Below are 15,805 nucleotides of genomic sequence, written 5' to 3'. Positions count from 1 at the left end.
GGAGGCGGGGGAGGGGGGGGGGGGGTAGGAAGGTGAGAAAAAACATCGCTTACTTGTCGGCCACTGTTATGCTTGGGATTGCGCGTGTATGCTAATCTATCGAAAACTATAAGGGTGATCCTGCTTCTTCACTTCAAACGAAGCCTACACGTACCAACTCTTTGTGGCTGAGTTTACACATTTCTGCCAAGACAGCTGCATCGCACTGATAGTTAGAAGACAATACCCCGACGATTTAGGGCCAAACAATTCATAGCTGAAGAAATACGATTAGTTGAAGGCATGGAGCACAAGTTCTGAGCCCTACTAATTGTTCCCATGCCAGATATCACGCTACGTCGTCCGCCTCGCCGCAAGCCTCCCTCACGGATGCCCGTTCTAACCGGCCACCCGAGCAGGAAAGAGAAAAGGGCGCAGCATTTGTTCCTTTACCTTTTGTTTCTTCCCCTCACAGACTCGGAACAACAACGGGGCGCAGCGAGCCGTCGTCTGAGCACTCCGTTGCCGGCCCATTTCCCATCTCACTGTCGGTTGGTCAGCGCGCAGGTCTTTGCTGCCGATGCAGGCGCCACTTCTTTTCTACTTTTCAATGATTTTCATCGTTGCTTTCAAAAGGCGATTCGTTCGCTCGCTCGCTGCCCAGTGAGCTCGCGCACAAACTGCATGCCCTCCAGACGCTTCTCCTCGTCATCTCGCTCGCTTCGCATTCGTTCGAGTAGAAAAGGGAAAAATAAGAATGGGGCAGCGCAGATGCCGAAGAAAAAAAAAATATTTCGGGCAAGCCAACTGGGCAAGGAATCTTGGGAAAACGGGACGCCGGCGGTTCTTCCCTTTCTGCACATGCTGGCGCTTTTGTTCCGCTCCGCCTTCACTTCTGGAGCTCGTGGAATACGGGCGCACAAAGAGAGAGAGAGAGAGAGAGAAAGCCGTGGTGATGAGGACGACGACGACAACAAGCATGGCGCAAAAAGATGGACTCTTCTCCGCAATGATGGATGTGGGCGCGGCAAGGATGCGAATCGACCTCTGCGCCGGAGCGCAGTCCTCTTTGTTCCGTTTGCTCATTGCCGCGCGCCTGGAGGCCGAAAATTTGCAGCGGCGAGCGCGGAACAGTCCGAGCTCCGGCCGCGCTCTCCCTCTTTTGACAATGGGCCGGAACCGTGCGGACTGCGCCGGCGCCGCCGCGTCTGCTGGTCGCCCCTCGTCTGCGCCGGCTTGCTGCACCTCCATCGTGCATGGATGCGCAGTCGAAGAGAACGACCGGCCAGGCGGAGCAGCAACGCGACCCCGCGCGCAGGAGACGTTAACCGGCTCGCTTCTTTCTGGTTTTGCGCTTGGTATAGCTGCACGCTACGACGAAGGGCCAACGTATCGAGAGGACAAAGTATACAAAAAGAAGAGGAGAGACCTTTAGGTCTGTCCTCCGTTCTTTCTTCACGCACACACTGAAAATTAAGAAAGATGAAAAGGGATTTTGCCGGATACTTCTTTTATTTCGTACACTTGCTGTCTAAGAGCGGAAAAAGGAACAATCGAAATCATTCGGGCGTAGGTAGAGCCCGACGCCGACTTTAAACTCGAGCCACGTGGTTCTCCCCTTTCGTTGGTAGAGTGCGTTGAATCGTATTTTTCACTGCACAACGTTGTATCGAGTCCAGCCTTCAGAACAACAGGAAAATGCGGAAATTGGTTTAAATTTTAGTTCATGGGACAGTGCAGTGGAGGTTGGTGTAGGCGTCACGAGAAACACGGCGCTGAACTAACAAATGAACTCTGACTGCGAATAAAAATAAAGCGTTTTAGAGCGCAGCTCCTAGGCGCCCGTTCCTGCGGCGAGCGTCGACGTCGTCCCTCGTAACCGAGCGAACGAACATAGTGAAGGATGAAAGCGAACGCGGAGCGCAGCGGCAGATGAAAGACGGCGATAGCCAAGGGAGCGCGAGGAGGAAAGCGGAGGAGGTGGGTGCAGAGGAACCATGAGCCGGAAATCGGAGGAAAAGGGTGCGGCGCAAGCGTGATAACAAAAGCGTAGTGCCGCGCAAGACGGACTTTTCGCTGACGATAGCCACGACATGGCGCCAGAGTACCGCGCGTCAGCTGTATGGAGACAAAGCGCTGCATGAGCGCGGGTCTCTCTGCGGCGGCTCCTGTCATGCGCGCCCACGCGTCACCCACGCGCCGCCTCTCGCAATCTCCCTACTAGCGAGGCAGTCGCGCCACACATCGCTCCGTTTGCAACGTGCCGCAGGAGACAGATTGCTCGTGTCAGCCAGTTTATCGCGAAATGAAAACACGTATACAGCTGCGCTAAAATTTCGCATTATGGAGTATGGTAATAGTCGGTGATTTTTTTTTCTTTTTGTCATTTTTGAGCGCCTTGGGCACTCAAAAAATGACCAAAAATGTTTTGAGTCAAGCTTGAGCGCCGTTTCTCACTTCCTCCAACCCCATTTTTTGCACTGTTCTCAATCACGCTTCTGGGCTGCAGTCGTTGAAGTCTCTGGCCGCGGTTCCAATGTATTTCAATAAAAGCTGTGATGGCACACCGGTCAGTCTGTAATACCTTCAGAAGTGATTAAATGCTTGTTTGTCTTGAATAAAAGAAACTATACTTGAAAGGTATTATCAATAATATTTGTTGCGATTACGGTTGAAAATGCGGGGTGCCTGCATTTTGCTGTATTTAAGCCTATCTCTAAAGGCCACCTTAAGCGAAGGGCGAGGAGTGCCTGCTAGCAAGTGTTATTTACTTTTTTTTCGCTTTTACAATGAAAAAGGCGATGCGAATGATTGTGCAAACAATGCCGCCAACGTAGGCCACTCATTGATAAATAGCCGTCCGAATAGCGATAAACGGAAGCCGTTGCTGGAGGTCTAATCTCGAAAGACTACTCACATGTGCATCCACAAGCATCATGACCTGGAATTGAATATATAAATGTGGTGCGCAGCAGGCACAAGATCTCTGACGTAGCACCTCATGCAGAATTCGAAGATGTAGTATGGCAAATATCAGAGCCCATTACTTCTCGACTAAGTTGCGTATAGTTCATCAAAACATATGGTTTTGTACGTTACTCTTTCTGGAAAGGACCTGCTGCATGAGAGCAGTGCGCTGACTTTGCGAAGCTGGGTGGTTTTCGTTGCGTCGCTTTCAATTAGATCACGTCAGGCGTTGACTTTATTCAGTCGTATTCAGTTAGCCGCAAATAAATGATGACGCATGGTTTAGTGCAGCTACTTGTGACCAGCAGAGGCGAGTAGGTTCCGATGTCTTCAACATAACTGGGGCGCGTTTCATTGCATCTGCCGTCAATGTGAATCTGGCTAATATAGCTAGGTGCACGATAGACTTTAATGCAAAAGATGATGTTCGTTTTAATCAGCATCCATGGAGTATAGCGGCTAGATGGAGAGCTAGATCTGAAAAGAAATTCTCTACAAGCAAGCAAGCAAGTAAGGAAACAAACAAACAAACACATAAAGAAACAAACAAACAAAAAGCTAAATTCGGATACAAAATGTAATAGCTGTAGTTTATATTGTTTGTGTTTGTCTCAATGATCATATTTATGTTCGTTCTTCACGCCTCGTTCATATTGAGCAGTTGCAAAAAAGCGAGAGGGAGAGAACGAGATTTATATCTAAAGAGAAAAAGCAGAGAAATTAAGCAGGATTGATCCAGTTTCGCTAACATACACTGTGGGGAAGGCCGAGAACTGAACAAAACGAAAGACGATGGGGAAGCCGTGACATTTCCTGCACAAGTACGCGGATGCTACACCTAATGTTTTACGGAAACTTGCTCCATACACTGAAGCCCCTGCGTGATTTATGGCATTGCAAACATTCTTTATCTTCGTTGGGAGATATCCTATTGGCATCACGAAAAGCGCCTTATTAGATCAAACATTTAAAGTAGGCGCTCAATTTGCCGATATCTTGCGTATAAATAGTGTTGCAAATGCTGAGAGGGGGAGAGAGTGAGTGCATTTTAGACTTTCTGTGTACTTACATTTCGGTCAACGCAGCAAGCCTACGTGCCACCGTTCTGTCGTTGTTTTTCATAGCTTATATAACTTCGTTCATAGCTTCCTTCATAGCTTATATAACTTATATAACATAACTTGATCGGGAAATGCCTTAGGCTTCTCTTTAAGGCTCTCACTGGAAGAACCAGATAACTTTTCGTGGTGGCGGTGCAGAAGTTCGTTCCGTTATCGGGGGTAAAGAAAAAGGCGAAAATGGCTTCATACCATACCCCATACAACTGACTTTCCCCATATACCTGCGCCCCCAAACTCTCTCTCTCTCTCATGCGAAACTGAATATGGACATTCTGCGTGAAACTGTCTGGTGTCCTCGATGTTTGCGTTGCATGCAGTCTCGTTTTGCCAATTCGCTACGTGAAGTCACACAAGAACGATTTCACGCTGTACTATACAAGCTTGCGGCTTGTCTCCCCCTGCAGCGTCCAATCGGAGCCGATTCCAGGCGTTCTCGAGCGGCCTGCTGGTGGTGAACGGCGTGACGCGCAACGATGAGCGGCGCCGCTTCCGCTGCGTCGTCAAGGACTCGCTCACCGGCGAGAAGGTCGAGAGCGGCATCTGGGGAAAGTTCGTCGTCACCGGTAAGTGCATCTCACACGCCACGCACGTCAGCCCGCGCACGCAACAGACCCACGCGCGGCTGTCGTCGAGCTCTTGGCGAGAGGAGTACTCTTCGCAGGAACGGAGAGTGAAAAAAAGAAACGCACATACCTTCCGAGGTGCTACAGTCAAAACCATACAGCTTGTTTGTTTTTTTTGTTTTTTTTTAGTAACAGGGGAGGTGATCGAATGCCACACTTATCACTGAACGGTTTGGATGTGGTACACATAGGATGCGGCGTGCAGTACGGGGTTGGTTTGACTGACTGAATATGGCTGGGAGTTTCATCAGGTGACAGCGACGAGACGGGCTGATAATAATAGTGATTGTAGTTGAACGTCCCGAAGCTACGCTATGACAAATGAGGGACACAGCCGCCGGAAGGACTGCACGAATAATTTCAATCCCTGGGGTCCCGTTAAGCGCACCTGCAATCTGAACCTGGTGACGCTTACAAAGGCGATCCTGCCCGTGACGGCTGCACTGCGATGGCGGCGAAATGCAGAACACACTCGTCTGCTTCAACTTTCGTGCACGTTAAAGAAATACCGAGGTGGCTGAAATTGGTCGGCGGATTATTACACTACGGCGTACTTCATAACCACATTGTTGTTTTTCACATGTGAAGCCCTTAAATATATTTAACCTTAAATACCGTGTATTAAAATGCACATTTTCACCTTTTTGTAATAAATGGAGCTGTTTCCTGGAAAAAGAAAGAAATAGACGCAAGAGAAAACGATGGCAGAAAAAAAAGAAAGAAACGAAATTGGATGCTCTTGTTAATTTTTTGAAAGTTCTAAACACAGCATCGATGTTAATAAAATATGCAGGGCGATATACGATTGACTACAGGCGCAGTTGTCTTGTTGCAGATGCCATAACATGACACTTGGCACCTGAGTTACATAGTGTTGGCACCTGTAAATATTTCTGCGAATTACGTAAGCAGTAGATTTCAAGTTACCTCTGGCCTTGTACTATCGTTACTTAGGGAGAAGAGTGCCAGTTGGTACTTATAAACATATGAATATGCCCCCCTTTGTAAGTGTTACAATGCAAATGTATTACAATTGTTACAGGACTCCAAATACATATCTGAATACACGAAAAGAAAGGGGGTTAACCGAGGGACCCGATTTTCATTAGTCATATCATTAGAAGCCAACAAACACTGACACCAAGGACAACATAGGGGAAATTACTTGTGCTTAATAAATGAAATTAACTAATTTCATTTATTAAGCACAAGTAATTTCCCCTATGTTGTCCTTGGTGTCAGTGTTTGTTGGCTTCTTATGATATATCTGAATACAGTCACACTTTCGCATTATGACCTCTTCTCCATTCCTCTCTTCTCCCAGCCACCACCATCGGAATGATGCAGAAATCGAAACTGCGAACAAGTCCCTCGTGGCAGAACGCCAGAAACATCGAGACACCCATGACGGTTAGAGCGTGACAGGCTTAATCTGACTAGCTGTAATAATAATAATAATATTTGGGGTTTTTACGTGCCAAAACCACTTTCTGATTATGAGGCACGCCGTAGTGGAGGACTCCGGAAATTTGACCACCTGGGGTTCTTTAACGTGCACCTAAATCTAAGCACACGGGTGTTTTCGCATTTCGCCCCCATCGAAATGCGGCCGCCGTGGCCGGGATTCGATCCCGCGACCTCGTGCTCAGCAGCCCAACACCATAGCCACTGAGCAACCACGGCGGGTCTGACTAGCTGTAATTGACTGTCATCTATGAAAGGAAAAATGAGCCGCAGCGGTATAAGTTTGGTTTGATTCACTGAGAAGGACCGGTTTGTTTGCGTAAGATTAAAAATGCTAATAACAAGCAACGCCAATCTTTGTGCTTCCGCGTTATTACGAGTTGTAGTATGATATAGTTGTGAGATAACGAGATGACATTAGTTATAAGCACTCGGTGCAGTAGAAACAAAATAATTTTTCATGTGTGAAAGAACTCCGCTAATATTTTATTTAATTTTTTTAGAGGGCAGACATCTCAGATGCACCATATTTCAATGATATACAGGAGCAGACATGCAACTGAATTACATAGACGGCGTCAAGAAGAAAATTTTTGCACTCTTTCTTACACAGCATGAAAAGGCCTGATAAGTCTGGATTACTGGTATTGAAAATTTTTCCTCGGTCTTCTTTTTACGAAAAATTCTTATTGATTTTATTGCACTCTACGCAATCTCTTGCATAGCACATCGTTTTTCTTTTTTATTGTGACAACGCTGTCTCTTTGTTTTGCTTTTCTTCTTTTCCTTCGAACGTTTGCATTGCTTATCAATACTCTATAAACAAATTCACTACTGTCTGGGCCACATGTTGGACTGCAGTATTCTGTAAATAAAAATAAATAAAATACACAGTGAAACCATGAATCTCAATCAGTATTCAGCGGCAAGCATAATTAGGGCTCCGTGCTTTTTAACTGCAAATGACACACAGCCAAACTTATTATTGTTGCTTTTTCCCATGTGTCGTGAACATGAAGAGACAGGACGAACGCGATATGACATACTTCATAAGAGATTAGAGTAATATTATGCCAAGTTTCGCAAGAGAGCGTTGGTTACCCCCCTTATTTTCTTTCAGAGACGTTCCTTTTCACTTCTTTGGTACTGCTGATAACATTTCTAACATCATTTGCTGCGTATTGCCGTACTATGTATTATGCCTGAAATAACCTACTGCTTTCACCGTGCGCTTCTTTCTTTCGCGTCGAACTTAGAGCACTCAAGGCGGCGCGCAGCGACGGCGTCATTCAGACAAGGCTTAATGTACTAAGAGAGCGCATAGTAGGCACGCGACTCTTGAAAAAAGAAAAGAAAAAAGAAGCTTTGCCTCGGCTATGTCCTGCCAACCTAATACAATCAGCAAATTATGCTTAGAAGCATCTACTGATATTTCAAACGGGTGTCACGGCAGAAATTTGTTAATGTAGCATAGATGCAACAACGCTTTAAGAAAAATATGAACCTAAGAGCTTTAACGACAAGAAGAAAAAGGAATGAATGAACGTTTCGATGAACTTCCTGTCGTTTCCTTCTTGCCATGGTGCCGTTTTCTTATGTCACTGCAGTTTTGGGCGCTCTCTCTTCACACACACACACACACACACACACACACATATATATATATATATATATATATATATATATATATATATATATATATATATATATATATATATATATAAGAAGTCAACAAACAATGACACCAAAGACACCATAGCGGAAATCACTTGTAGTGTTTAATTTAAAGATTGATTAAAGAACTGAATGAAAGTGGATGAAAAGAGAACGGGCTAGAGGTGGGATACGAACCTATGTCTTCGCATTAGGCGTGCGGTGCTCCTACCAATTGAGCTAGTGTGGCGCAGGTGGGAACAACTTGCCGCAGGTGGGAACCGAACCCACAACCTTGCGAAGGTTGTGGGTTCGGTTCCCACCTGCGGCAAGTTGTTTTTTCATCCACTTTAATTTCCATTAATTTATCATTACTTTATTTCATTTATTAAGCACATGCAATTTCCCCTATGTTGTACTTGGTGTCAGTGTTTGTTGGCTTCTCATTATATGACTAATAAATATCGGGTCCCTCGGTTAACCCCCTTTCTTCTCGTTTATTACATAACGAGGGTCTCGAATCCGGCAACATTGATGCCTTCAGGTAGCATATGTGGGTTTATTGACCAGTTGCCTTCACCCGAAAAGATCACGTTCTCGTGACGCCTGCGGCAAAAAAGACGTTCCACGTCCGCCGCCAAGGTCTGTGAGTGGGGGCGCTGGCTAACACTCCCAGGGTTCTACTAGTACACATAAATACCCAAGAAAGTGGATGGGGAAACGCCGCCGCGGTAGCTCAATTGGTAGAGCATCGCACGCGACATGCGAAGGTTGTGGGTTCGGTTCCCACCTGCGGCAAGTTGTTTTTTCATCCACTGTAATTTCCATTAATTTATCATTACTTTATTTCATTTATTAAGCACATGCAATTTCCCCTATGTTGTACTTGGTGTCAGTGTTTGTTGGCTTCTCATTATATGACTACATATATATATATATATATATATATATATATATATATATATATATATATATATATATATATATATATATATATATATATATATATATATATATACGTACGTGTATCACATCGCAAAGCTAAACGTTAAGCGGTAGAAGTGACGGCCTGGCGGTAAAACCGGAACCACAAAGTCACCAAGTGGACATGCATCTAATGACGGCCTCTCCCGTTTCAGCGGACCAGAGGAGGTGCTGAGATATTCGGAGACTAGGTAGGCACCTCACCGCTACGATCCTTTATGGAGCGACGCGCTCCTTCGTGGCACCGCATAAACGAGGAAGCGATTTGTTCTTTCAGTTACTGTTTCTTTTTTCTGTTTTCTCCGCGCATGCGCAAGGAGATACGCTTAAATCTCCACGCGGCGGTGGCTATTGAGTGCCCCGGTCCAGCTAGGACCAGCCACGGCCATTCAGGTGTGCGGGATAAAATTGCGCCAGGCAACGAGCTACAGCGGCGGTTTTGCGCCGCGACTCAGCCATCTCAGTGGCGACTGCAGGCGCTAAGCACCCCATGCTCCACCCGGCGCTCGCCTGCCTGCTGCTCCAGGAAATGTTGCCGGTGGTCGCGGTTTTGAAACGAAGTGCGCCTCGCACCCGCATCCTCTCCTTCGAGTGTGGTGCATATACGTTTCTAGTTTTTCTTCGCTGTCCTTAGTAGCGCCTTTCACTGCGTGTTTTCCCCGAGCAGCCGGCATTACGGCCCCGTTTTTTCGTGATGGTTGCCGGGAACAACCCGGTGCAGGAAATGCGCTGTTAACAAAATACGAAACCTTGTTCCGCTCGCCCTCCAACCCCAACCGTCTGCCCTCCCTCATTTATTTATGCTAGTTATTGCGTGTCCTAGTGACCGCAAGGGTGAAGTAGATTATAGAACCTTACCAAGTAATCACCCACTTAAAAGCTATCTTTTTTTTATGTGACGGTAGGAAATGCGTTTGGCGCCGCCTCAACTGAGAAGTACATTGACTGTTCTTCGCGTTTTTATGTCGAGAGCACGATTCATGTTAAGTGCAGCTGCTGAAAGTGCGGACATGGCTGCGTGCAAAGGAAAAGTCGCCGAGCACCTTCGCAGACGATGTATTAAGCGTGAAAGAAATACGGGATGCAACGATCTACACCTACGCGCACAATCTCTTTTTTTTTGCTTTCTTTTTCCTCTGCAACAAAAAACAGATAAGCCGCTGATGGTGTCCTTGCTCCGCAAGCCTTTGCTAAAATCTGACAAATGTATGCGCAAAATGTGATTTAAACTGTTCTGTATACTGGAAATGCTGAAATATGGCCTGCGACAAAGAAACACATAAAATTGACGAGAACGCTCATGAAAAAGCCCGCGTATTTACTCTTACGAACGTTCTTTGCTGTGTTTTAAATTTCCAATTATGTGACTTTACTGGTATCGTGGAGGGGCTCCCATACTGTAAACTTGAACCAGCCACGTTTAATGTTAGGTGAATTGATTGATTGATTGATTGATTGATTGATTGATTGATTGATTGATTGATTGATTGATTGATTGATTGATTGATTGATTGATTGATTGATTGATTGATTGATTGATTGATTGATTGATTGATTGATTGATTAGCTTAACTACATTCAGCTGCTTGAACCCCATGGTGCTCTGTACGTTATTTCCTTCGTTTCCTTTCTTTTCTATTTTCTTTCATTCTTTCACACGCCTTTTTCCTTCCCCAGTACAGGATCGCAAGCCAGAGGTGTTATCTGGTTAACGACCCGGCGCTTGCTTTTGTTTCTCTCTATCTCTCTACGCTCACCACGTTAGTCTTGCACTGGTGAACAGTCAACGCGCGCTCTTATTCAACATGTGGTACTCTTCTAAAACCCATCTATAACTGCGCGAGCTCGTCTACTTGCGACAGCGACTTTTAGCCAGAAACCAAGAAGAAACACGAAGACGATAGATAATAATATCGGTACAAGAACAACTTTTGCACCACTGAGGAGCAAGAAAGAATGAAAAGGAAGCAGTAAACATAGGAAACTGAGGTGTGACACGTTAAGGCCGCTTTTGAAAACACTTACCAATGTCCGAAGACAACGAAGAAAGGAAAGTCATGACCAAGCGGCTAGGGATAGATAGGCTGAAGCTAAGGCAAAAAAAAAATGAAAGAACATCGAAGTAGTGGAGAAATGCCAAGAGTGGCACGGCGGTCACTTTGGGATCAGTGGACGGTTGGGGCGAGCAAAAGAAGGGGGCAGCAGGCGGGGAGCGATCAGCCTCCAGCCGGGACCAAGTTTGCGTCCCTGCGGCAGGTGGACCGGAGAGCGTTAGGCCAGCTCCGGCGCACAGAGATACATCAAGAGGATCCCCACGGTGCCGCTTGTATTTGTTGTAGGCTCTAAGAGCAGCTCTTCAATCTATCGAGAAGGCATTACTGCTCAAGCAAAGACAAGGGTGCCTTGGATGGCATGGACGAGATGGGAAGCCCGAGGACGAGGAACACAAAAAAAAGTTGCACGCGAGTGGCAAAACGAGGAATCGTAGAGCGGCGCTTGGAGGGTCATGGGAAAGGACGAAGAGAAAGAGTTGAAACACTGACTTTTGTAGCACGTCCAATCGTTTTTCTGCACCCTTCATCTTCCCGAGCGCCTCGATACTTTCTCGAAGGCTAGAAACTTTCTTTTACAGGGAACGAGAATGGTTGGCATGCAAAAGCTAAAAGGAAGGTCAAGCACCAGCTAAACGCCACTTGAGTGCTTTGAACGGAAAGCCTTTTATTTACGCATTGTTGTGACCACCTACGAACTTCGTAAGCTGACGCGAGAAAAAAAAGAAAGAAAAATTTAATACGAGCAAGTAAATGCAAAAGCTTCGAAACATACCAAGCCAAGACTGGCGCCCTCTGGTTTTTCTTCGTTTGTACTTTGACATACATAGGGGGGTATACTCTTCGCCCCTCTTTTGCGGTCACTGTTATATAGCCGCATTAAGACAAGATAAGAACAAACGCACAAACAAAAAAGGTTGCATGTTCAAATCTCTCCCTCATTTATACTGATGGTCACACAGCGCTGAAACCCGGAGATGTATGGGCGTGTCAGCAACATATCGTAAATTTAAACATACACATTTCTACGTTTTAGTTTTGCCTCGACATTTCGGTTCATTCGCAAGAGCACCTCAGGGTATCAGCCCTTCATACGTTGCGGTTAGGTAGCACTCATTTAGGACTCCGCTATACTCCGAACAAACACGTGTGGTTAGAAATATGTTCTTCGTATATTTGTTTAATTCAAAAACGCACCTCTGAAAAAAAATCCAAGATTGTTACGTTGAAACGGTAAATGAAGTCGGTGGTCTTATTTTTAAACCATCGTATCCACTCTATTTAGAGCAAACGCCATTCTTCCTTTACTTCAGTCGTCCTGGAAGAATACAGCTGCTACAGTTCTCGGAATTTCTTAGATACAACCAAGTATCTATGTCCTAGCGTCAGGCTAGATAGTAGCATGCATAACTGCGAATGAGCTTACTGTATAGTTTACTTTGTGTGGTCTTTGCTGCACAAGGCTCTTCACTGAAGGCGACGACGCCCAGTTCCGCCAGGTGGCTGGCAAAGAATGCAGACACACTGCCTTTTGTTTGTTTTTTTTCTTTCAGTATCGCACCGGAAAAAGTTTAACCGCCGGTGAAAAACCAGAATGCAAATTCGAAGGAATCCAGGAACCACTGACGCGCTTCTCATCACGCGGCACCTGCATCGTAGGCAGCGTTTACCGAAATGCGCGCCGCATTAGTGTGGCTTGTTTCAGAAATGCGTTTATATACACGTATGAAGAAGCGTTAAGAGAAAGAGGGACCACCTTCTTGGAAGTCCGCGCGTTCGAGTTGGAAAAAAAGAGAGAAAAAAGTGCGCGATAACTGTAAAAGGAACGTCCCATTAAGGACTGCACCTCGCACAAACGCTACATGTGCGAGCCAGTTTCTTTCCCGCCATTAATTTTTGTGCGGTGGCTGATCTTGCTTTCCATGCAGCGCCCCTCGCGGTTCCCCCAAGGGCGTGTTGCGCAAACGCCAACACAACCGCGCGCGTTCATTAGGGCGTTAATGCGCGCTTTCTCTTCTGCATGCCTGCATTGCTTACTCGTCCGTCGCGCGCTAGGGCTTCTTAATTCTGTACAGTGGCTCCGGCGACAAGTATGGAAAGCGAAGCGGAAAAAAATGATTAAAAAGAGGTTAAAGAAATTACTTAACAGACGAAAACACCGGATTTAAGCCTAAACCTGCACATGTTTTCTTTTGCTTTCTTTCTCCGTATGGTACGTTGGCTGTGCAGACTGTCTTCTTTTATTTCGCTGGCTATTTTGCAGGGGTGAAGTTGCCACTGCTATGCTGTCGCTGCTGAGCGGGTTTGATGCTACGGCACGACGTGATGCAGTGTTTCCTGACACTTTCACTTCACGAACTCGAAGCTCACACACGCAGTAAGGGAAGCTCCGCTGGTGCGCGATATCTCACCGGCATACGTCAGAGGGAATGGTGCGAAAATAAAAACACGGGAGTGAAGACGAGAAGGTTAAATGTAATAAAGCGTAAAATCATTCAAATGTAAACGGTTAGCATAAAACTATTGACGATAACAAAGGCAACATGGTTAATCTGGACACAAAAGTCGGTCGCACTCACTTGAAAACGCTGCGCAGTGCACTGCATTGCCGTTCGATTCGCAGTCTTCTCAGGAACTCTTCTGCCGCCCTCGGAGCGAACAGAGTGGCAAATACAGGTATTAGGTATTGGAGCCACGAAAGAAGTCGTTGAATGACACGAGAACCACCGCTGGTTCGGTGCTGCAGGGAACTAATTCGGGAAGCAAACGTAGTAGTCAGTATTCACGGGATGTCGCCCCTACTCGCTGCGTATTGGCTACCCGCCGAATGCTAGCCTGTGCTGAATTCCCTATTCGAGGTGAAAAGAACCTTGGCAAAGGTGCTTACGCGGAAATGGCTCGCCTGTCGAATCATTTGTGTACGCGTATACCTGCATTAAACTATTAAACTTGGCACAATTTCTTAGATTAGCGTTCAGGCTGACTATTGCTGGTTACATCACTAAGCTCCTTCCTTCGGCAACATCGAGAAATGCAGAAATGCAGAAATAAAAGAGGCAAGTAGAGGCTTCCAAATGAACGATAACGAAAAGGCTAAGGACATTTGGTGGCGTGGATATTCTGGGATCTTTCTATTGATATTTTGGCGATGTGTTCGTCTTGATAGGTGGATGAGCAAGAAAAAAAGGAAAGAAAGAAAAAGTCCAGTATGTCCCGCAGAGTATCGCACGCGCGACCTCGCGCTCAGCAGAATGATGTCATAGCCAGTGAGCCACGAGGGCGGGTAAATTGACTGATTATGTTCATTGGTGACGGTATCGTTTTCGACACGACACGACGCGACACGATAAATAGGCCATTTCGCGTGGGATCCATCAAACGATCATGCACTTACCACTTGGGCACTCTAAACTTTACTCCACGGTTTCTTTTCCCGATCAGGCAAATAATACTTGCATACTTGCTGACTAATGGCGGCGTTTTTTAGTGCCGCTTATCTCGTGCACAATACCAGCCTTAAAGTGTCGCACAAAAATTAACAGAGGGAATTATCATGAGGGAACTATGGCGTTATAGTGTCTGCGAAAACTTCAACTATGGTGGCCCAGCCAGCATTGAAGGGTTATTACATGAATTTGCCTAAAGTTTGCTCTTCTGTCTTTAGACAGTTTTGTGTCCTGGAAAGTTGATTATTTTCAAGAAAACATTGCGTGATAAAGATCATTACGCATGCGGGCAGAGACTCATTACCTTGCTTTGTTTAGAAAAGTACGAGTGCTTTGGAAGATTAGAAAGGCAAAGCGTAGTAAACAACTTTAGAGGAGAGCCTTTGAAGTCACGAAGACAATAGACAAATGCATGTACTAACCGTCAGGTATCAAAACGATTGGAGGGCTAGAGTTCCATCTAGTAATTTTTGTAGAAAACTCCATAGAATTTTCTGCAATAATTACTAGAAGGAACTCTATCGCGGTTGTGTACATGAGCTGCAGCTCGGCGGTTCAGCCAGCATGAGGATGAATGATGGCGTAGTACATGGACTTTGTCGTTCCTACTTTAAAGGTACGCTAACGATAAGAAGTAAATGCATTTTTACACTGATAATTTGTTCTTTAAAAACTCTATTTTCGTTGAATTCGCGGCAATATGTGTTGATTATAAGAAGAGGAAACGGAGGTCAAAGTTTAACTTTTTTTTAGTTTCGTGTCGAAACCTCCCAGTCGGGACGTCAGTGTGACGTCATAAATTTCAAGGCATATTGCCGTATTTTGGATCGCCAATCTGATGCTCAGTAAAATAATTTAAAGCTTCCTAAGTTCAGTATTTGGTTCTTTTAGAATTCAACGTAGTGCATCTTTAACTGTAAAAAGTTTACTAGGCCCGCGCAGGCCCTCTCAAAAGCCATGACCTCACGACGAGCTGGTCCAAAAACTTCATCGACGGGGGATGCATCCCATTTTCATGTTTGCGTCTTTTCTGGCTATCCGAACTCGTTCTTGAGCTAGGAGTGGCTTTCTTGGTTTTGCGGAGTGGTCATGGTAATTAACTACGACAAAGGCACCTTCATGACAATAACACAAAATAAAAACCCTCTGTTATTCCCTTAGTCAGCCAACAATAATTTTGGCTTTGGACTCTATATATAATGCCTTGGACTCTATATAAAGAAAACAATCTTTCCTGGAAAACTGATGTGGATACTGTCGCGGTCACATGTCTTCGTAAGTTGTTTTTCTTAAGACGCTCATTAAAACTCTCCACACTAGTGGTGCGTTTTCTGGCATACAGGGCGTCCCAGCTAACTTTACCCAGAGTTTAAAAATGTTCGAATGCCACGTAGCTGGATAGAGCCAAGGCAATGTTGTTTGCCGTCGCTTAGAGATACTCAGATTATATATTTTTTTTCATTCTGCTTAATTACATAATTAGTCCTAATTAATCAATCAATCAACTTCTATAATAT

General features: G+C 45.4%; 1 protein-coding gene across 1 annotated transcript in view; it reads left to right on the top strand.

Moving 5' to 3' along the window:
* The window catches only part of LOC139046737 (cell adhesion molecule Dscam1-like), a 171,624-nt gene that overhangs the window by 45,514 nt on the left and 110,305 nt on the right, over positions 1-15,805 (top strand). Inside the window, exon 3 of the mRNA XM_070523540.1 lies at positions 4,472-4,630. Coding sequence (XP_070379641.1) covers positions 4,472-4,630 — 159 coding nt within the window. The remainder of the gene's footprint in view (positions 1-4,471; positions 4,631-15,805) is intronic.

This window comes from Dermacentor albipictus, chromosome 1 (assembly GCF_038994185.2).
Source record: "Dermacentor albipictus isolate Rhodes 1998 colony chromosome 1, USDA_Dalb.pri_finalv2, whole genome shotgun sequence".
NCBI classification, from domain to species: domain Eukaryota; kingdom Metazoa; phylum Arthropoda; class Arachnida; order Ixodida; family Ixodidae; genus Dermacentor; species Dermacentor albipictus.
The sequence above is the reverse complement of the archived record's forward strand: the minus strand, read 5'-3'. Positions and strand labels throughout refer to the sequence as shown.